Here is a 23,771-nt window from a genome sequence, read left to right on the forward strand (position 1 = left end):
GGTATAAATAGGCGCTTGAAAGCTTTTCCTGTTCCGACCACTGATTTACCTTGGCAACATGCTCGTAGTGGTCAAGCCAGTCGTGAACGTCTTCGTGGGCACCGCCACTAAAGCGATCAGGAACGAGGGGTTGAAAGAGGGTTACCTGAGATGGGTGCGTCGGAAAGCTGCCTTGGGGCACCTGTTGTGGGCTTGCGTTGGCCATTAGTTGAGGTGTGCGGTGCCTAGCAGGTTCCAGCGAGTGAGTCAGCTCTGGCACGAGGCCTCGCAACCGTCGACTGGAGCGATGCACCGGTGTTTCTACAGGTGACAACGCGTCTGGACTCGATGAGCGGCTCCCAGCGGGCGTGTGGAGCATCAGACAGGGTTGCAGCCCAGCACCTCCACCAGTGTCGCGGTACTTCGCGAATAAAACACAGATACACCTTGGGATGACAAAATCAGCGTGTCCTCAACAGCTGAGCCACAAGATCGTCTTCTTCGGCCTCGAGAGAAGCTAGAGGCCCACTACTTCGTGCCCACTAAATAAATGCCCCATCATCGTTATCGTCCACATGTAGACACGCGTCAATATTTTGTCCTGGAGCTTCAGCGCAGCGTCCAAAATCTCGTCTGCTAAGAAATGCTGTTCTGTTGTTTAGCAACTGTAGTCAATTTAATTTGGTTTAGTTTTGCAACATACTGTGATCACTATAGGGCGACTTTCGCTTGAAGCAATGAAAACTGAGAACTCCCGGTTTGAATTGACCATCGTGGAAACCAACATGATCGAATTATCGGGAGTTTCTCCCATAGAAATACACGACTGTGCCTGGACTAGGGCGTCAAGTTTAAATTAACTGTAAGTTTGAATTAACCAAGTTCGAATTGACAAGCTTTTACTGTATATTCTTTTGTCAAGAACGCTGATGAAGTGCAAACAGCATGTCTTGATATATTGTGGTTGGAGGAAACACCATATTATTCTCTTATTGACATTGTTGTGTCAACAGGTTTGATAACTGCGCATCCGCAAAAATGAGGCAGTTTTATTGACTAACTCAAGCACTCCTCTGCCGAAATTACAGAGTGTAGTAGACACATCACTAGGTCTGCTCTCTCCATTATATAGTAGTGATGGCCACGTTCACTCATATAATTTGTGCTGTTCTACATCACATTGAAGGAACACGCGACTAAATTTCCATTTGTTCCTCGATTACTACACATAACATCCCCTATGCTTTACTTTGTATTGTGTCTAAAGAAGAAACAAGTCCCGTGTACCATTTTTTTCTTTCAATTAGATTTGAGACATTTATTTAGTTTCGGTATTAAGGAAATAGTTCTGTTGTAACGACAGGGAGAACTTCAGGTGATGACATGTAATTTCATGTGTGAAAGACTAGCTTATGCAATATGTAGAAGTATATATAAGTGAATGTGTATGTGTGTGTTCTGGCTTTAACAGTTATACCTGTGCTGTTGCAGATGGGTCCTTTGGTCCTACGAAGCATCCAAAAAGCTGTATGCTTTGGAAATCGCCAAATCGAATATTTCCAGTTTCTTTTTTTTAAATGAATCTCCTCTTTTTGGTGTTAGTATTATTTGTCATGAACTCAAGATCGTGACGATGATATGGCAGTATTTACTGGTTGCAGCCTCGGCAGATTGGTGATCTTCAGTTTCGGAAAATTATATTTTCCCTTCTTGCTGTTTTGGTCTCTTGAAAATTTTAAGAGAATAGATTTATTTATAATCAACACAAATTGGCTTGTTGTTTCAATAATAATGTATCTTTTTGAAAGTGAAAATGTTTGTGGAGGTAAAGTTTAAAAAAACAATCTTGTTTATTTGTTACTGTAACACTATTTAGTGGCACATTGATTTCACACATACGTTACTAATTACTTTGAATTATGTTTTTTTGTGGAGATCCTGATTGCTTTGTGCGAACCTTGCCCTCTGAAGTGCTGTGCTTTTTTGGTGTGCTTTCAAATTTACACAATATTGAAATTACTGTGCACAAACCATTTATTTTTATCATGCTATTTACCAACCAACACTATCATTTGTGAATTGTCCTTAATTGTAACATTCCGAAACATGTTACCATTTCTCACTGTTACCTTTTCCATCATAATGTAAACCAATTTTTTCGTAGTTTTTTCGTACCACAAGATGAACTTGATATGCCATAACATGAATACTGTGATGCCTAAAATGCATGTGTTACTCTAATTTAATTGGCACATTTTTTAGTTAAATGTACATTAATAATTTAGGCATCTGAATACGGCTTTCCAAGTTTGGTTGATACATATAGCTGTGATTTCCGTTCAGAGTAGTGAGGTTTGTGTTGCAATAAAATAGAGTGGCTGCAGATTTATATTAATTTAAGTGGCTTATTTATTAGCTGGTTGAAAAGTAAAAAGTTACCATTAGTGTTAACATAATAGCATTAAATAGCTTGTTTTATCTAAATTTTAATGTCTGCACTCGCATCATTGTTAGCCAAAAATTGTAATGAATGCATGACAAATATTAGCAATCATTATTGCATCCATTGAAAATCAACAATAGAATGAAAATCATAGATCTGAGCCACAATCGAACCCAGGCCTTTTGTGGGACAAGCAGACGTTCTACCACAAAGCCATGCCAGAGCTTAAAAAAAGTCTAAAAAAAGAATCCTATACTTTTGTTATATGGCATGTGTAATATTGTGTGGAAAATGTGTATAATTGTTGGAAGTATTGCAGCATGTGAATTGCACAGTGAGTAGGCAGTTCAAGTGCACACAAATTACAAGGGTGCAACCATTATGCTCAATATTAATTGATCATTATGATCAGTAACACCTTCAACAAGGAGTACTATGACATAAGTCATGGCGTGGTTGACGGGACAACTGAAGCGAAGCTAGGATATCAAATGAGGAAGTGAAGTTAAAATTGATTTTTCTTTTTTTTTATTGCTAATGCTTTTTTCTTGGTTTGTATTTTGCAATTTGTTTCATATTAAGTCACCTCGTTTGTTCAAATTTGAAGTGATGCTTTTGCTGTCTTCCATTGCACTGATTCTTTTGTGCAAGGAAACTGTGCCGTTTTGTTAATAGTCTATGCTTATTGCAGCAGCTCAGATGATGGAAAACTTTCGAAGCTCAATAGCTTCCAAATCAAATTTGTATGAGGTGGTGGCAGGTGTTATCATGCATGTGTCGAGGTATTTATGTGCTGTGATGTGAAAACTTCTGAGAAGCATAGGTCGGTGCACTGTTACTATTTCAGAAACATTATAGGTAGGCTCATTGTAACATCTGTGGGTAGGCCAAGAGTATCAGAATTTAAATGGACAATATTTCTTAATGGCCTTTGGCTTTTGCCATATAGTTAAATAGCAGGGGTGGAACAGCTGCGCCATTGTGCGTTAAACTTCTTTACTTGCGCCATCCTGTGCCGAATTACCCCTGCTATGCCAAACTTGCTTTCTCGGTTTTGTACTGCACCACAGCGCCAGAATTCCACTGCAAGATGCGAAAACCATCAAACGTCGTGCCCAAAAACGTGGATAAAACGTAGTCTTTTTTGTTTCATTGAAACGATTGTAGTTTTGGTATAAAGCTGCGATCGCTCTAGCAGCAGTCGTGAACCTCCATTCTAAAGTCACATTCAAAGCAGGCATCAGCGGGAATGGCTTGTGAACCCTCTGCACGCTTTACGTGCTACACTCTCAATGCGAAGGGACTGTACGAAGAGCATCCTTGGCTCGGTTGTTTTGTAGAGTTACGTGATATCGGATTTGATAGAGTTGACTTCCAGCCCTACTTGCTGTCGCATTCATTGTATCACCCTTTCAGTAAAACTTGTTTTTATATCTTCATGGCAGCGTTTGAGGGAAAAATAATGTCAGCGACATTGCTCAAAAGAAGCTGGGGTGGTGTCCAGTTCCCAGAATAGACTAGCCAAGAGAGGTGCATATGACTGCTCAAGTACACGTATACGCATATTTTAATTCATTTGGTTGCGGTGCTGGACTTATCGACTCGGCGGTTCACGCTTGCGTGTTCAGTTCAAAAAGAAAATAGGTGGCTGTTAAGAACTAAAAAAAGTTACAGTAGCTTTGCAAGAGTGTAGCAATGAATACGATAGCTGCATATTGTAATGTTATACAAAGTGGGGGTGGCAGCTAAATGTTTGGGATCGGATCTCGCGTAACTAAAGAACAATGCCGTATGAGAATATGGCAACCTCAAAGAGATGAACACTTTTACCAGTCTCTTCGCAATGAGAGTGCAGCATGTAAAAGTGTATGCGGACTGTCTGCTTATGGCTGCCAAGCTAGCGTGCATGCCAGTGATCGTCACCACGCCCTCAAAGTAAAGTTCACAGTCAATGCTTGAGCGTCACCCCCTCCTCGCCTTCCTTTCTTTTCATGTTTTGTCAAGGCGGGTGGAGGGATTCCTTTGTGCTTCATCTACAGGCTTCCCTGGGCGGAGATGTTATCGCACACACTTATCGCACATGGATAGAACATACCATGTGCCGGGGGGGGTATGTTATCAATTCGGGTTTAGTACTGGACTTGACGGCAAAGGCAAAAACCCATCGAGGGTGTTCATATAGCTCCTTTTGCAATAATAAGGCAGTGGCACAATTTAAAAAGACACAGCATTGAACAAATGTTGCTTGAAAAGTGCTTTGAACGGGGCTCCATATTCTTTGAATGTTTTTACTGCTATAAACTTGCTCGAAAAGGACCTCCTGGCTGTTCCAAGCCTGCTATGAAACGTCTTTCTGGCTGCTCCATGCATGCAACAAAAAGTGCTTTTGTCTGCTCCCAGGACTGCTCTCAAACTCATCTACCCTGTTCTACCCCTGAAATAGTCATATGAAGTCATATAGTCCCTTTCCGCATAGTCTGTGACACTTGGTAAGCATTGCCTTCCCATTTTTTTCCATGACGTTGCAGATTCCTCATCGTTGGAGACATCTCCGAACCATTCCCCGTCATGGGTGTCAGTGCCAGTGAAACTGCATTCCTGCCCTGAGTGCAGCTATATGACCAAAAAAAAGGCACATATCACGAGGCATCTTCGCACCCACACAGGCGAGCAGCCATTCCGGTGCCACTTGTGTCCAGCTGCATTTCCTGAGAACTGCAAGCTGGTGACTCATTTGCGCACCCACACTGGAGAACGTCCCTATTCTTGTATTCACTGCAATGCATCCTTTTCAGTCAGCGGGGTCCTCAAGGCTCACATGCGCACCCACACTGGGGAACGTCCCTATTCCTGTATTCACTGCAATGCCTCCTTTACGTTCAGAGAAGCCCTCAAGACCCACTTGCGCACGCACACAGGAGAACGTCCCTATTCCTGTCCACAATGCAATGCAACCTTTTCGTTTAAAACGGCCTTCAAGGACCACATGCGCACTCATACGGGGGAGCGTCCCTTTTCGTGTGACCAATGCCACGCGTCGTTTTCGCAGAGGTCGCATCTTGTTAGGCACATGCGCACCCACTCAGGACAGCATGGTTTTTCTTGTGACCAATGCAGTGCATTCTTTCGTGGTAAAGCCACGCTAGCTCGGCACATGGCAGTCCATTCCAAAGAGCGACCGTTTTCCTGTGTCTTGTGCCCTGAATCCTTTACCCGGAAAAAGGAACTCGGAGATCACATGCTTCATTGCCATGAAAAGATGATGACTTAATTGTGAGTGGCATGTATTTTTTTTGTGTGTGTGGGGACAGTGGAGGTTTAATAGTCTACGGCTTGATAAGGCAATGTAATGTCCTTGGAAATGAAATGGGTTTTAGATGCCAGAAAAAGAGAGTTTCTTGCAAAATGTTGTTTTTCCACATTTCTGATATTCATTGCAGCACATCCTTTTCAAGGTAACAGCGCTACTATAAAAGTAAGGGACCTACAGGCTTTCTTCTAAGAGGGATGGGTGGAATTGGATGGCAGGGTTTGTTCAGGTAATAGTGTAACCGTTAGTTGAGGCTAGGAAACTGGCATCAATCTTCAAGTCACTCTGTCGAATGGCACCAATTTCTTGGAGCAATCGAATGTTGAAAAGAGATTTATAAGCAGAGTCCGCTAATGTCAGGGTCTGCCCATAAGACCGGAATGAGCCAGACTTCGGGGAGAAGTTCTGTAGATGAGCTGGAGGTGCAAAAAGCAACAGTGTTTGTTTACATGAATAATGGTTACGTATCCTTATGTTACTGATGTTAATAAGTTTACACAGATTCAACAAAAGAGCATCTCTTTTTTCTGTTTCTATTGCAATCCATCCTGTTTGAGGGAAGAGCCCCAAAGATTACATGCACACACCCATATTGGGTAACACCCCTTTATCTGTGGCAACTGCAGTCCGTACTTTTCACTCTGAGAGCATTCAATTTGCGACAGGTCCCACCGTCGTGCAAACAAGGTGTCCTAAAAATCAGGGGAATGCAGCCGTTTTTTCGTGAGCTTTAGTTGATTGAAGTTCTGTTGTTGCTGTTGATTTCCACTTGCTGGGAAGGTTTTGGAATTCCTCGCTGTTTGAGTTTTCTTTAGTATGTTGCTTTCAGTGGCTTCTGTCGTGGTTACTTTCAACACGAGCGAAGAAGTTGAATGTTAGGCTCGCATTGAATGTGGACCGCAGAGTTTTGTTTAGTATTGCTCAGTACATCTAGCATACATAAATTTAGTTACTTTTTCTGTGAAATAACCAATGACCATTTGTTAGTCTGCTGTATGTAACCAGACTCTCCTTTATAATTCTTTGTATAAGTTTATCGTACAAATAAACATAATTGAAATTTGTATCTGTGTTTTTGCTTGAACTAGGCCTGTTAGGATGATCGAGTGTGATTACAGGAGTGTAAATTGGCATACACAAGAATGCTATAGAGTGTTGACAGAATCAAGCTTCCTGTGTTCTTTTGTTATCTCTTTATATTTACAGAGATAAAAAGACATTTTCAAAGTTATTATGAAATGCCTAGAGACATGAACACAAAGAAATGTACTCCTGCAAACGTAAGTAGGTATAAAGCATGCGTATCGAGAAGTGATAATGAAATTTAACAGCAAAAAAGTTATGCGAACAAAAAAAACGCCAGGCCTGCACGGAAGGCACAGCTCAGTCACAGCGAAAGCCAGAAGAGCTGCCTTGCAGAGCCTTCTTAAAACACTCATTGGGTAACTACTGCAAGCACACTTGCTTGATACCCACTAGGGCATTAATAATTATCTTTTGGGTAGTTGGCCAGCATTCGCTATGCTATTTTTCGTCATTCTTGTGAGAGGTGTGGTATCCGCTAAACACTTGCAAAGAATTTTGTGCCAATTGTTCATGCAGTGGCTGACGACGCTGAGGAATTATGCTTGAAGTGAGTATGCACCACAGTTTATAGCTGAACAAAAGCAAGCCTTTGTAATGGGTCGGAACATTGGACGACCCACTCGTTACGCTATTTGCATTGTGCTATGACTGGTTGTTATTTCACTGTTTTAATATGCTTTATAAGTAATATAAACGCGATTGCTTTCCCAACATCAAACCTGCCTAAGACAAGTTTGCTAACAACTCACAAGCACCAGCGTAGCTGAGTGGTAGAATACTGGGCTGGCACCCAGAAGACCTGAGTTTGAGCCGCACTGTGTCATTGGTGCTAGGTTTTTTCTAATTTTGCGCAATGTGGTTACGGACACCGGCGGCGGTGGCGGACAACTGTGTGTGACCTGAGTTTAACTCTCTTTAAGAGCTTTTACTGTGAAAGAGAGTGTGGTGCTAGTAATGTTCAAAAAGTACAACTGGTGACAAAAATAGGGTAGTATGCTAATCAATCAACACCTGATAGGACAACACTGGGCACAGAAAAATTCCAGAAAAACGTGTAAATTTTACTAGACTTGAATTTTGCATCTCTTCAAGGTAAGTGTATGCAAAAAATAGGATGAACGACAACTTATGAAGTTTTCCCAAAGATATAGATTATCTGGAATTCCCGAAAAAAACCATTAGCATGGCATAACACGCAATAAGCTTAATCATGCATGTGCTTGCCTGCTATAAGTTGGAGTTTTTTCACACCTCATGAGATGTTTAGCCTGTTATGTGTTTTGAGCATGGGGTTTTGGTACAAGACAAGGACTCGTGTTCTAGTGTTAAACCGGTTTATTTGTTCGCTTGCAAAGACTGCATGTTTTTGGTGACACGCATTTGAAGGTATGTTTATACGGCTGACATTTTATTTACCCAACGGGCAGTTTTTGAGAGCATGCAGATCAATATTGGTAAAAGAGCTCTCTCATTAGGGCTTTCCTTTTAAAGATACTGGAAATGTCTTCCATGTATAGGACTGTAATTTACGCACATGGTCTTGGGTGCTTGAGCACGCAACTGTTGATGCAACATTGCCAAAGAACTGTGTTTCCTTATTTTTGTGGCACGTCGTATAAAAGTATATACTTTGTTTAATTCCAAAGATATGACACAAGTGCATTGGTGAGAAATATAAGATACTAATCAATATAGTTAGTTGATATAGGTAATTAAGACCTTATCTTATGTAAAGCAAGTGTCAAATCACAGACAAAGTATTTTTCGTGATGAATTTCACTGCCACTACTATGTACTGCCCACACATATCTGGTTTTTGCTTGCACAGATAGTGCCCCTGTTTTTTTAGACAGTGAAATGGATGGATTGCTGACACATGCCTCAAGTGCCATGTGACTTTCGAGAGCCTTTTCTATCTCCATTTTTCTTTGTTGCCCTCCAGCGTGTATCATAGATGCAGAGTCATGTGTTGTGATACAGCTTTGCCTTTTTCACAGTGCATGCCTACAGAAAAATGGTAAACGGCAGTGTCTGCGTTGACTTATGTGATTATTGCGGTTTCACATCCCGTTGAAGTAACATGAGCCTGAATTTGCATTTGTGCTCCAATTACGGCACATAACATCCACTAAGCTTCTTTCTTTTTTTGTTGTCTAAAAAGAAATAAGCCTCTCGAACTCTCTTGTGCTTTCATTCAAACTGGATGCATGTAATAGTCATAGAAATGGGTAATAGTTTGATTGCAATGACAGAAATAAAGTAATTACGCGCAAAATTGTATGAGCAAGATTGGTTGATGCCAAGGCAAGAAGCATATGTAGGTGCACTGTGTGTTTGTTCTCGCTTTAACAGTGATACCTGTGGTGTTGCACGTTTGTCCTTTGGTCCTACGAAGTATCCAAAGAGTTGTGTTCTTTGGAAACTGGCAAATATAGATATTATGAAGAAGAGCTTTATTGGAGACGAGCTCGAGCTGGCACGCACTGATGATGGTATCTATAGATGAGGAATTATACAAATAATGATGACACGTCAAATTGATAAAGAGGAGTCGGTGATGACGCTCACACTAATTCCCCGTTACGCTGGAAGCGGCCTCCTGGCCGGGCGAAAGACCATTATTAAGAATTGCTTTGGGCCCTGCCGTGGTGGTCTAGTGGCTAAGGTACTCGACTGCTGACCCGGAGGTCGCGGGCTCAAATCCTGGCTGTGGCGGCTGCATTTCTGATGAAGGCGGAAATGTTGTAGGCCCGTGTGCTCAGATTTGCGTGCACGTTAAAGAACCCCAGGTGGTCGAAATTTCCGGAGCCCTCCACTACGGCGTCTCTCATAATCATATAGTCGTTTTGGGACGTTAAACCCCACATATCAATCAAGAATTGCATCGTGTATACAGCTTCAGTCGAGAAACGTGCACAATTTCTGTCCCATGACAACAATGGTCGGAGGGAGGGTTAAGTGGTGAGATAAGGTAACTAATGGGAGACGTTTGTTCAATCACCATATAAGGTCCTATAAAAAGACTGAGGAATTTTTCACATAAGCCGGGCACACGCGCGGGAGTCCAGAGAAGAACTTGTCTCCTGGAGGAAAGGTGACAGCACGGTGAGTTGAGTCAAAGCGGGACTTGCGAGCTTTCTGAGAGATGCCGGTGTTGATTCGGGCAAGATGACGACAGTGCTCGAGGCAAGACAAAAATTGTGCGGATAAAGGTCCTACTGAGGTAGCAGGAGCCGAAAGGAAGGAGACATCTAGAGTTACACCTGGAGAGCGGCCATGACCAGAAAATGGGGAGAAAAGCCGGTGGTGCATTGCGTAGCTGTATTGTAGCCGCATGTTACGAATGGCAAAATGGCGTCCCAGTTCATGTGAGAGGGTTGACGTACATGGCAATCATGTCTGAGAGGGTGCGATGAAAGTGTTCGTAAAGCCATTTGTTTGTGGATGATAAATAGAAGTTGTTTTGTGGATGGTGTTGACGGCACGTATGACCTCAGTAACAATAGAGGAAAGAAAAGCCTTGCCAAGGTCACTGAGCAGAACACGTGGAGCTCCGTGGCGTAAAAATATGTTACACAGAAAAAAATCAGCTACTTCAGTGGCTGTACCGGCGTGCAGCAAGGCTGTACCAGCGTGCAGCGAGTGAGGTGTTCAGCAGCCGTCACTATCCAACGATTTCCATTGGAGGTCACGGGAAGGGGGCCGTACAAGTCTATCCCGATGTCTTCGAATGGCAAAGTGGGACAAGGAAGAGGTTGGAGAAAGCCAGAAGGAGCAGTTGTGGGTCGTTTCCGCCGCTGACATAAGGCACACGAAGAAACATATTTGGCAATGGCAGATGAGAGGCCAGGCCAGGTGAACCGACTGCGTATTTTGTCGTACGTTTTGTGATAGCCGAGATGTCCAGGAGCAGGATCATCATGAAATGTATCAAGAACCTGACGTTGTAGACAACACGGTATAACGGGAACCCATTTGTTTCCTTCGACATGGTAAATATAGCGATATAAAACACCATTCTGAAGCTTGAATTGTTTCAGTTCTCGACGAAGTCGGGCATGCAGAGGAGCGGATGTGCGTTCTAATCGTGCTATTATGGAGCGGTAGTAAGGGTCAACGCGTTGATGCGACACAAGGGTAGATGGGCGGCCGGACCTTAGCCAACTGAGACCCGCGATGGGTAATGCCGCGGTGAAAATTGGTAACGGTGGGCTATCACGGTTGGGTAGAGGGCAGCGAGAGAGAGCATCAGCATCTTGGTGCTTCTTACCAGACCTGTAGACCACATCAAAGTTGCGCTCTCGTAAACGAAGCACCATGCGGCCAAGACGGCCCGATAAGTTCTTTAGCGACGAAAGCCAGCACAATGCGTTGTGGTCGGTGACGACTGTGAAGTGGCAACCGTGGAGGTATAGACGAAATTTTCGTACCGCCCATACAACAGCAAGGTACTCTTGTTCGGTTATTGTGTAATTTTTTACGGCAGCAGTCAAAGCACGACTGGCGTAAGCGATGACACGTTTGTGTGAGGTGTTGTCACGCTGCAGTAGAAGGACACCGAGACCATGACCACTGGCGTCAGTGTGAAGAATGATGAATGCACCTGGATTGAAGTAACATAGTACCGGGTCGGATGTCAGGGCTTGCTTCAACGCCAGGAAAGCCTTTTCACAGTCTTCAGACCAGACGATTGCTGTTTTACTTGCGAGCAGCTGATGGAGGGGAGACGCAAGCCTTGCGAAATCGCGTATGAAGCGCCGAAAGTAGGATGCCAAGCCGAGAAAACTGCGCACGTCTTTTTGACGCAACAGACGGGAAAACTCGAGGATGGCGGCAAGCTTTTCAGGGTCCGGTCGAATACCGTCTTTGGTGACTAAGTGCCCTAGAACCTTGATCGTCTTGCTTGCGAAGGTGGATTTTTTCGTATTCAGCTGTAAACCAGCTTTTGCAAGGCAACCTCGGACTTCTTCGAGACGTTGCAGATGTTGCGAAAAGGTAGACGAAAACACTACGATGTCGTCGAGGTAGCATAAGCAGGTTTTCCACTTCAAGCCACGTACTACGCTATCCATCATACGTTCGAAAATAGCGCGCGCGTTACGAAGTCCGAAAGGCATTATTTTAAATTCATATACTCCATCTGGGGTGGCAAAAACCCTCTTCTCTTTGTCAGATTCGGACACTGGTATTTGCCAGTAGCCCAATCACAGGTCTAGGCTGGAAAAATATTCTGCGCCATGCAACGAATCTAGTGTGTCGTCGATTCGTGGGAGAGGGTAAACATCTTTGCGCGTTATTTTGTTCAGTGCCCGGTAATCAATCCAAAAACGCACTGTTCCGTCTTTCTTTTGCACCAAAACAACTGGCGAAGACCTTGGGCGCACGTTAAAGAACCCCAGTTGGTCGAAATGTCCGGAACCCTCCACTACGGCGTCTCTCATAATCATATGGTGGTTTTGGGACGTTAAACCCTATAAATCAATCAATCAATCAACAACTGGTGAAGACCATGGACTCGAAGAAGGACGTATGATATCACGTCAAAGCATGTCTGAGACATTTTCCTTGATTATCTTTCTTTCTGTAAGAGACACGCGGTATGGGCGCCGGTGAATAATTCGGGAGCCGTCAATCTGAATTCGGTGAGTCGCCGAAGTCGTCATACAAAGTGTGATGTCTGTTTAATAAATTCAGCAAATCTTGACTCTGGGCTGGTGTCAGATCAGGGCTTATCGTCACCGATAGAGGAGTGGGAGAGTTTAGTGGCGATGCGTTTTGCTCTGGTAGGTCTCCTTGACTTGGAAGGGCAACAATTGCAACGGAATGCTGGTCAATAGCGCATGTGACTATTGATCCACAGGGCAACAATAAGGGTTCGGGGGTCTGATTCAACGCAGTAATAAAAGCAGACTCTTCTTAAAAATGAACAAGGCCTGGAATGATCAGAATGCCTCGATGTACCGTGTGGCCATAAAGTAGTAGAAGCACATCGCCATACACAATGTTGATGCAATTAACGCTAATTACTTCTTTTCGGGATGGCCAAAGAACGTAATCTGAAGTGGTGACAAGACGAATGCGCTCTTCGTGTTCCGATACAGAAGAGTTGGTGGGATTGAGGTGGATGAGGCGCTGACGACAAGATGTAGAAGCGCATGCAGACGAAAGGAAATCCCACCCTAAAATGAGTTCATGGGTGCACTCACGGAGAACTGCAACGGCAATATGATGACGAATACCGTCTATGAAAACACGAACTGTACACCTGGCGAGTGGGCGACTAATGGCGTTCGTCGCAGCACGGAGAGACGGGCCTTAGTAAGGTGTTGTGACTTTGCACAGACGGGAGCAAAGGTCAGAGCGAATAATCGAAATAGCTGCGCCAGTATCCACTAGAGTTTCGAAGCGTATCCCTTCTACTAACACTGTTAACAAGGTCGATGGGCTGTCTGGAGAAATTGCTGGCTCTCCAGTGTATGCTGTTTCCCCTTCTAAAACTGCATTGGGGAGTTTTCCGAGCGGGCATTCAGAACATTAGAAGCAGGTCGCAGAGGCGACACGGAACGGCGATCGGGAGATGGTGAGCGGCGGCGAGACTCACGGGAGTTCACAGGCAGACCCATGCTTTAAGGTGGAGAGGGCGAACGCTAAAAGGAAGACCGGTAAGGCGTGCGCTGGTAGTGCATGAGTGGACTGAAGCATCCACGTTCCTCTGTAGCATAGCCACGTTGCTCGTCCCGTTGGTGCCTTCGGCAGAAGCGAGATATTTGAGTTCTATAGCCGCAATAATAACAGATTGGGCAAGGAGGAGGCGGCACGGTGTAATAGGGCTGTGGGCGCATCGGTGGTGACACTGATGCCACAGGTACATGGCCACCTAATGTAGCCGCAGGGATAGTGGTGGGTGCTCAGAGCGCGGCAACTTCTGCGTACGTTGGTACCTGACGAGGTCTGGATTCGGCGGAACATGGTGGATGTGACGCAGATGCAATCTCTTGCCTAATCATGTCCCGCAACTTGGTTGGAGCTGAGGTTAAAGTAGATGGTGGAGCGCAGGAAGAGCAGCGCCCATAAAGCTCCTCACGAACAATGTCGCGGACCAGGGCACGGATGTCAAGGAACGCAGGAAGACGAGTGTCCGAGGCATAATGGCAGAGACGAATAGACTGAAGTTCTTCTAGTCTCTGGCAAATGGTGATGACATCTTGAGTAGTGGTAGGATTTTGCAACGCAAGGACGTTGAATGCGAAGGTATTTATGCCTTTGATAATATGGCGTATTTGGTCACCTTCAGGCATAGATGAGTTTACACGCTTGCACAAGGCAAGAACATTCTCAATGTACGAGGTGTATGATTCACCCGCCACTTGAATGCGTTCAGCAAGCTTATTCATATCTGCCCCTGCACGAACATTGAGGGAACCAAAAATCTGACGAAGCTGCCTAGCGAACGTGTCCCAGTCGCGAAGATCTTGGAGGTGGCTCCAAAACCAGGGTTTGGCAACATCAGTCAGGTAGAAAGGAACCGTACGTAATTTGTGTAGAGTATTCCACCTGTTCAACTCGCTTTTGAGGTCGTAGGTGTGTAGCCATTCTTCAACGTCATCCCCTTTGAGACCCAAGAATACTGGCGGATCACGCTGCTGGCTGTGGATGCCCAGAGTCGACGGCGGAGGCTGCACATTGTCTGGTGGTGTTGGATAAATTAGGATTGTCTTGCACTGCCATAATAAGTAGTAGTAGACGACGACCCGAGCGGAGCTCCTGTGGTAACGTGCGAGAGGACTTGGGGATCGAGAAGCATCGTTCACCACTTATGAGGAAGAGCTTTATTCTAGACGAGCTCGAGCTGGCACACACTGATGATGGTATCTACAGATGAGCAATTATACAAATGATGACACGTCAAATTGATAAAGAAGAGTCGGTGACGATGCTCACGATATTGACAGCTTATTTTTTTTTAGAAGTTGATTTTCAGTTTTGGGTGTCCCTTCAGCATTTGTGACGATGATATAGCAGCGAATATTGGTAGCACCGTTGGACCGGTAGTATTGAGTGTAGTGAAATCGGATATTCCTTTCCTGCTTTTTTGGTCTATTGAACATTTTAAAAGAGGAGCAGGTTTATTTATAATTATGAGCATAAGTTTGATTTGTGCTTTGAAAGCTTTGCTTTAGACTAAATAGTTTGCAAAGAATAATATTGTATCTGTATGAAAGTTCAAATGTGTGTGCCGGTGTAACTTAAAAAAAGTCTTGTAGACTAGTTACTGTAACACTCTGTAGTGGCACTTCGCTTTTATATTGTGAACATTTTAAATATTCTATTACAGCTAAATTTTTTTCATTTCTTTACTGATTTTCCATGCAAGTTGGTGCACTTGATATGTCTTGACATGAAAACTGTGATGCCTAAAATGCATGGGTCACTTTTAAGTTGATCAATACATTGCGCAGTGAAAAGTAAATCAATAATTTAGGCTTCTGAATACATAATTTAGTCTTCTGAATTTAGGCTTCTGAAGTGCATTTCTGCCGGCAGTGCAGCTATGTGACCAAAAAAAATCAGCTCTCAAGAGACATCTTGCACCCACACGGGCGAGCAGCCCTTCCCGTGCCACTTGTGTCCTGCTGCATTCACTGAGAACTGCAAGCTCGTGGCTCACTTGCGCACCCACACTGGAGAACGTCCCTATTCCTGTATTCACTGTGATGCGTACTTTTCGATCGGAGGGGCCCTCAAGACCCACATGCGCACACATACAGGAGAAAATCATTATTCCTGTCTTCACTGCAATGCATCCTTTACACTCAGTGGAGTCCTTAAGAGCCACATGCGCACTCATTTGGGAAAGCGTCCCTTTTCGTGTGACCAGTGTGACGCGTCGTTTTCGCAGAAGGCACCTCTTGTTAAACACATGGGCACCTACACAGGAGAGCTTCCCTTTTCCTGTGACCAATGCAGTATATTCTTTCGTCGCAAAACCACGCTAGCTCGGCACATGGCAATCCATTCCGAAGAGCGACCATTTTACTGTGTCTTGTGCCCTGAATATTTTACCCTGTAAAAGGAACTCAGAGATCACATGCTTCATTGCCATGAAAAGATACGTTTTTTTTTTTTTTTTTGTGGCGAAACTGGAGGTTTAGTAGGTTTCAAAGGGGTAACGTAACTTCCTAAGTGCATCAAACGGCTTTTAAATGCTCGAGTTTTTTGCAAGGTATTGATTTTTCACGCCTTAGATATCCATTGCAATGCATCCTTTACAAGGAAACAGTGCAAACATAAAAGTGAATCATCCGCAGGCTTCCTTTGAAGGAAAGTAGGTGGAATGGGAGGGAAAAGTTTGTTCAGGTTATAGTTATTATTTGAGGTTAGGTAAGGAGCATCATTCTGTAAGTCACAGTGTAGAATGGCACAAATCGCTGGAAGGGATGGGAAGTCGTTAAAGAGAGTTATAAGCGGAGTCATCGATGTGGTCAGGGTATGCCCATAAAACTGGAACCAGCCAGGACTCGTGGAATAGTCGTGCTGATGAGCAGGAAGTGGTAACAGCAACAGTGTTTGTTTACATGAATGATGGTAGCGTCTCTTGCATGTTAATGAATGTAGCAAGCTTACACGGACTCAACAAAAGACCATCCTTTTTCCTGTTTCTATGGCAATCCATCCTGTTTGAAGGAAGAGCCTCAAAGATCACATGCACACCAAAATCAGGTAATGCCCCCTAATCTGTGGCAACTGCAGTCCGTAATTTTGCTGTGAATCCTTATTTTTGTGCCATGACGTATAGAAGTATATACTCTGTTTAATGTCGAAGAAATGGTAGAAGTACGTAGATGGGAATATAAGATACTAGTTGATATAGTTAATTGAGATGTTATTTTATATAAAGCAAGCGCCACGTCACGGACGAAGTATTTTTCGTGATGGATTTCACCGCCGCTTATATGTGCTATAGCACATGTCTGGTTTTTGCTTGCACTGATAGTCCGCTTCCTTTTTTAAACAGTGAAGTAGAAGCATTGCTGACTCATGCCTCAACTGCCTTTTGAGTTTCCAGAGCCTTTTCTATCTCCATTTTTCTTTGTTGTCCTCCAGCGTGTATCACAGAAGCAGATTCATGGGCTAGGATACAAGCTTTGCCTTTTTCACAGTGCATGCCCACTGAAAAATGGTAAACGGCAGTGTGTGCATTGAGTTATGTGATTATTGCAGTTTCACATCCCGTTGAAGTAACACGAGCCTTAATTTCCATTTGTGCTCCGATTACGACACATTACATCCGCTAAGCTTTTTTCTTTTTTTTTTGTCTAAAAAAAAGTAAGCTTCTCGAATCCTTTTGTGCCGTTCAAACTGGATGCATGTAATTACTGAAATTCGCAATAGTTTGATTGCATTGGCAAAAATGCAAATGATTACAAGTAGTTCTGTATGTGAAAGATTGATTGATGCAATAGTTAGCAGTATGTGTAGGTGCACTGTGTGTGTTCGTTCTCACGTTAACAGTGATACCTGTGCTGTTGCAGGTTGGTCCTTTGGTCCCACAAAGCATCCAAGGATTTGCATTCTTTGGAAATAGCCAAATATGGAAACAGCCAGCTCCTTTTGAGAAATTATTCATCAGTTTTACAGGAAAAGCTAGTTATGAGATCACAACATGGGGCATGTGTGGCGTCACAGTTGTCCGCCACTGCCGCCGGTGTCCGTAACCACTATCGCACGAAAAAAAAAAGAGAGAAAAAACGGTAAATAAAGAACACCAAGGACACAGTGCGGTTCGAATCCGGGTCTGCTGTGTGCCAACTCAGTATTCTACCATTGAGCCACGCCAGAGCTTGCGACTTGTTCAAAAACTTGCCTTAAGCAGGCTTGACGGTGGGAAAGGAATCACGTTAATGTGAGTATTAAAGCATTTTAGAACAGCAAAGTAACAACCAGGCGTCACACATTCCTAATAGTGTAATGAGTGGGTCGTCCAATACTCCAATCTATTGCAAAAGCTTGTTTTTGATCACCTATTAACTGTGGCACATACCCACTTCAGGCGTAATTCCTCATCGTCGTCACACACTGCAAGTGTTTGGTGGATATCGCACTTTTCCGAAGAATGACGAAGGATGGCATAGTGAATGCCAGCCAAAAATTGTGATTAATAATGGTGTAGTGGGTACCCAGCAAGTATGCTTGTAGCAGTTACCCAAATAAAGTTTTGGAAAGGTTCTGAGAGGCCGCTCTTCCAGCTTTTGCTCTGACTGTGCTGGGTGGTTCGTGCAGGCCTGGTGTTTTTTTGTGTGAGTGTTACTTCAGCATAATTTTTCATTAACACAAATAAGAACACTGGTCTCAAGAACCCTTAAAAGAGTTTTTCGGCACCTGTGAATGCATCGAATATGTACTTAATACACTACATTGAAGAAGCACTTTCAGTTTCAATATCAAGAATGTGGCTTCTTAGTGACGTGTCATGGCAGTGTACAGTGATCTGGGTCAAGGCGTAGATTAGGTGTCAATTGAAGTGAAGCGAGTATAGCAAATGAGGTGAAGTGAATGGGGCCTAATGATTTTCATGTTCACGAAACACTGATACTTTTTTTATTGGTAGTGCTTTGTTCATGTTTTGTATTTTGCAGTTCATCTACTAATAATTTTTTTTTCGCAAACTTTCTCCTTTATGCCTGTTTTGCTGAAATAAAAAGTGAGGCTTTTGGTGTCCTCCATTGCACTGCTTCTTCTATGCAAGGAAACTGTGCAGTTTAGTTTAATGGTCCATGCTTATCACAGTTGCACACAAAGAAACATTCTTTTGCTGTTTGTGTAGCTTTTAAATTAAATTTAAAATGAGCTAGCAGCAGGTGTTGTTTGTCATGTGTTGGAAGTATTTATGTGCACAGATGTGGGAACATATAGGAGACACGTGGTCGATGCACTGTTACTATTTCAAAACATTTTTACAACCTCTCATTGTACCATCAGTGAATAGGTTATCAGTAGGCCAAGAGTAACACAATTTAAGGGGATCATATATCCCGATGGCCTGTGGCTCTTGCCATATAGTTAGGTAGCCATATGAAGTCATATAGTGCACTGCCACATAGTGCATGACACGTGGCAAGCGTTCTCTTCCTATGCTTTCTATGATGCAGAGTCCTCGTCGTTGGAGCCCTGCCCTGAGCATTCCCCTTCATGGGTGTCAGTACAAGTGAAACTGCATTCCTGCCCGCAGTGCAGCTATGTGACAAAAAAAAATCAGATCTCAAGAGACATTTTCGCACCCACACAGGCAAGCAGCCATTCCTGTGCCACTTGTGTCCAGCTGCATTTTCTGAGAACTGCAAGCTCGTGGCTCATTTGCGCACCCACACGGGAGAACGTCCCTTTTCCTGTAGTCACTGCGATGCATCCTTTAAACTCAGGGGAAGCCTCATCGCCCACATGCACACACATACAGGACAGCGTCCCTTTTCGTGTGTCCAGTGTGGTGCATCATTTTCTCAGAAACAACATCTTGTGAGCTACTTGCGCACCCACACAGGAGAGCGTTCTTTTTCCTGTGACCAATGCAGTGCATCCTTTGGTCACAAAACCACGCTCGACAAGCACATGGCAATGCATTCCAAAGAGCGACAATTCTGGTGCATCTTGTGCCTTGCATCCTTTTTGCGAAAAAACAACCTCAGAGATCACATGCTTCGTTGTCATGAAAAGAAGATGGCTTAAATGAGATTGGCATGCAACCTTTTTCTTGTGGAAAAAGGAAGGTTTTACAGATTACAGTTTAATGGGATAACATAACTTCCTAAGGGCATCAAACGAGCTTTACATGCTCGAGTTTCTCTCCAGATGTTGATTTTTCACATTCTTGATATCCATTGTAATGCATCCAAGGTAACAGTGCTACCATAAAAGTGAGGCACCTGCAGGCATTCTTTTGAGAAGTGCAAATGGAATGGGAGGGTGAAGTTTGTTCAGGTTATATTTATTATCTGAAATTACGTAAGGAGCATCATTCAGCAAGTCACACTGTAGAATGGTACAAAATGTTAGAAGTGATGGGACATCGTAAAAGGGAGTTGGAAGCAGAGTTCCTCCGATGTGGTCAGGGTCTGCCCATAAGACTGGAACTTGCCAGGTTTCACAGAGAAGTTGAGGCGAGGAGCAGGAGCTAATAACAGCAAGATGTTTATTTACATTGTTCATGGTAGCCTATATTTACATTACTGATGATAGTGGACTTTTGGTGCGCCTCAGCGCTTGCATTAAGGCTTTTGTCTTTCTCAAATTTCTTGTTGAGGAAAACCCTTGAGTTCAGAAGTGTCTAAAGAAAATGGAAAGGTCAAGCACTCCCTTAGTTCCAATAAACAAAAAAAGAGGGAAGGGGCACGCCCAGTTTCTTCCAGCGGCGAGGGTGAGGGCAGCAAAAGACGCAATACGGCACCACACTGCACAGTGACAGGTCCCTTGTGTCACACGTGCTTGAAAACTTGCAATGTACAGGAGTGCAATAGTTGTGCGAATTGCGCCAATTTCATAAAATTTCTGATTTGGGGACCGAGCTGCGCCAAAACGCCCGACTGGCCTGAAAATGTTCTCAATCGCGGTAATTTCGGGGAGAAATGGAGGCCACGTTGGCCACCTGTGGTATGCGTCATCAATCAATCAAGGGATCCACGTGCGCTGACCGTAACGCTAAACCTAGGCGCAAGATGCTCATTATAAGCGAGGACCTTCATGAAACATGATCGACCAGATAAAGTAACAACGGCACGCACGCATCGGTCCGCTGTCAGCAGCAGGTATCTATCGGCAGGACAACGCAACTTCACGACAGAAATGCATTGACGCAGCCAGTTGCATTTTGCGGGAAGTATGAATTTCATAGTCGGCGAACGCGGCCATGGCATGTTCGGCACGAAAGCTGGAAGCACATGCCTTTGTTACTGCGCGTGATCAAACTCGGCATGCTCTGAACGTGGCGCAGCCAGCGACCACGTTAGTTGCCCTAGCAACTGCACACGTGAAAGGTATCCTATGCCGCCCCAGGGCCAATGAGTGTGTGCCGTTGTTACTTTAGTGAAACGCGCACCCAGACATTTTGTCCTAAACCTGAACCCAACATAAAAAAAAAAAGATGGGAGGGGGTGTAGCGGTTCAAAAATTTCTTGGTCTTGCATTAATTTGTGTAGGACGCTACCTAAGCCACCTTTGCCGCAGTACAATTGTGGCCTGCTGAAAAGCGTTTTAAGATTTCGAATGGGCTGTCAGCGTTAGCCAAGGAACACAGCACACTTTGTACAGTTACTCAAAAATGTGTACGCCGCGTGATTGTATGTGCTAATATGATCACTGACATCTAAAAAGCAAATTGCTGGCAATCATTTGTTAGAACCTATGACATTTCTGCAGTCTTCAAAAATCAAAACTATGCACAATTTTTGGTTTTCGCCACCCCTACTCTTCTGTTTTATGATTCTGCCGAATCTCAAGGTCGCCAGCTTGGCCAATCCACATTTAAATCCCCAGAGTCTGTCGACAGATTTTACAGGCATGGCAGATGCTGATGTGAACTTCATCATTGTTTGGTTAGAGGGGTGGTGCCAAATACTACTTCTATGGAATAGCAGCACTCATATTCACTCTGCATGTTTTTGGAGATGCTGAGTGGTTTGCACTTACTTTTTCCTGAGTGTAAGCCCTCTTTTCCATACTGCTTCAAATTTGGTCTTTCGTGTTTAAAAAGAAAAACAATCAGTGTTTTTTTCTGTGTAACCTGCTCCATACTTGCATTTTAGTGCTTCGAAAGTAACATTTTGCTGCTCCGCAAATTGCTCCAAATTTAATTTCTGCTGTTTCACCCCTGCATGTAGTCAGGTACAATCTTTCGTATCCTTGACGGTAGTGCCGATGCAGCTTACAGCTAGCAACTAGTCCAGTCGCAAAGCCATGAAGGCACTGCAGATTGTCGGAAAGGTGCATGATGAAGGATCTCTAGAGCTCATCCAGTTGTCGGTTTCATCTCGCAGAACATTAGACAAAGCAGTGCACAGGTGACTGCTTCTTCGATTCAGCCTTGACGCCCCACAGCGCACTTCCAAGTGATAAAACTGTCGAAATTGGCAGGGTGTCCTAGGCATTTGACGAGGAGTGTTGATAGCTCCGAAGAGTTCAGAACACAACTGCCGTGTTGTCACTGTGTCAGGTGCAATTTGAAGATTGTAGTCCGGGCATGAAGCAGAGCAGACGCTGCTGAAATCCTTCGTAGCCTCAAAGCAGTGTCAAGTCATAAAGGCCAATCATAAGACCCCCTTCTTGAAATATTGTTATCTATGTAAATGAGCGCTAACTTTGGGTAACACTTTTGTAATGCGTTGTAATACAAATAAGAAAATTTGAGCCTGAATCAGCTTTGTTTATTTTAGTTCTTATATTTCATGATGTTCAAAAGCATGCTTGTTAAGATTAGGCAGCTGTGCGTGAGCACCCAGAGACATGTTCACGAGTGCCCACAATCATGTCAGTCACCAAAGTGAAGCATTGGTGCGTACTGTGAACAAGCTGACAGAACCAGTGTGAGGACTTGCAAACACAAAATGGAGCAGCATCTTGTGAAGCTTAAGAAGTGCAAAAACACAGGAACGAAGCAGGAGTATATACAGGACTGGTGCTTACCAAAGTTTTGGGATCACTGAAGGTCAAGTTGATGTATAGACTATAGGCCAAAAGAGCTAGAAATGTAATGTAGCATTATATCTATTTGGCCTAGTTGGAATCCGTGCATGCTTAAGGTCCGGCACTCCTGGTGAGCGCCTGTCGTGTGTGTATCTCTGCTGAACCAGTGTATGAGGCATGTACTGGGCCGGTGTCACCGTCACTGTAGCAATAGCGCCAACTGTGTCAAAGCCGATGTTGGGATATATTTTATTTATATGTGCAGCACCCCTTAGAGATTTCGCACTGCAGTCTGATTCCATGTCATGCACGACACATGGCTTTCATTGCCTTGTTGTTCTCCTACTGGGTTGGCAGGTTTATTGTCGGTGGCATTCGGGAAGCTGTGCCATCCCTTTGTTTTCAAACAAGGTGGGCTGCATTCTTGCAGGCAGTATATATATATCTATGTGATTAAGAAAAAAGTGCACATGAAAGGACACCTTTGTCTTCATTATGCCGATTCACCATTTCAGTGACACCTGTGTCCAGCTGCATTCAGTCAGAACTTACATCTCACAAAGCATATGCGAACTTAACAGAAGAGCATCCCTTTTCCCATTTCTATTGCAATCCATCCTGTTTGAAGAAAGAGCCTCAAAGATCACACGCACACCCAGACTGGGCAGCGCCCCTTAATCCGTGGGAACTACGGTTTCTACATTTTGCCTTAAAGCATTTAATTTGCAACTAGTCCCACCCTCATGCCAACAAGGTGCTCTAAAGATCAAGGGAATGCAGGTGTTTTTTTTTTTGTTTTTGGGGGGCTTATTTGATTGAAGTTCTATCATGGATGTTGATTTTCATTTGCTGGGAAGGTTTTGGAACTCCTCACACTTTGTTTCCTTTACTATGTTGGTTGCAGTGGCGTCGGTCCTGGTTAATTTTCACAAACACGAAAAGTGAAGCACTTGGCTTGTATAGAATGTGAAATGCATAGTTTTGTATAGCATAACTCAGCACATTTAGGGTACCATAAAGTTATTTAGTGTCTCTATGAAATAACTAATGACCACATGTTAGTCTGCTGTATGTAACCGGGCTCTCCTTTATAATTCTTTCCACGAGTTTATAATCCAAATGAATCTAAGAAATAAAATGTGGATGTGTGTTCTTGCTTGGACTAGGCCTGTAAGAATGATTTGGCGTAAGTACAGGAGTGTAATAGAGATACACAAGTACGCAATAACATGTTGACAGAATTAAACTTCCTGTGTTGTGTTGTTATCTCTCTATATTTAC

General features: G+C 43.8%; 1 protein-coding gene across 1 annotated transcript; it reads left to right on the forward strand.

The window, feature by feature from the left end:
- Window positions 1-4,950: 4,950 nt before the first annotated feature.
- LOC142772247 (uncharacterized) lies at window positions 4,951-19,006 on the forward strand. The gene is made up of 2 exons (XM_075874441.1): window positions 4,951-5,690; window positions 15,385-19,006. The coding sequence occupies exons 1-2, from the start codon at window positions 5,040-5,042 to the stop codon at window positions 15,886-15,888; spliced, it is 1,155 nt and encodes a 384-aa protein (XP_075730556.1). The 5' UTR covers window positions 4,951-5,039; the 3' UTR covers window positions 15,889-19,006.
- Window positions 19,007-23,771: the final 4,765 nt, after the last annotated feature.

This window comes from Rhipicephalus microplus, chromosome 9 (genome assembly GCF_043290135.1).
Source record: "Rhipicephalus microplus isolate Deutch F79 chromosome 9, USDA_Rmic, whole genome shotgun sequence".
Taxonomy (NCBI): Eukaryota; Metazoa; Arthropoda; class Arachnida; order Ixodida; family Ixodidae; genus Rhipicephalus; species Rhipicephalus microplus.

Coding starts and splice junctions, on each gene's coding strand:
- LOC142772247 (XM_075874441.1), top strand. CDS start 5,040: ATGACCAAAAAAAAGGCACATATCACGAGGCATCTTCGCACCCACACA. Junction 5,691..15,384: donor GCCATGAAAAGATGATGACT/TAATTGTGAGTG, acceptor TGACCAAAAAAA/ATCAGCTCTCAAGAGACATC.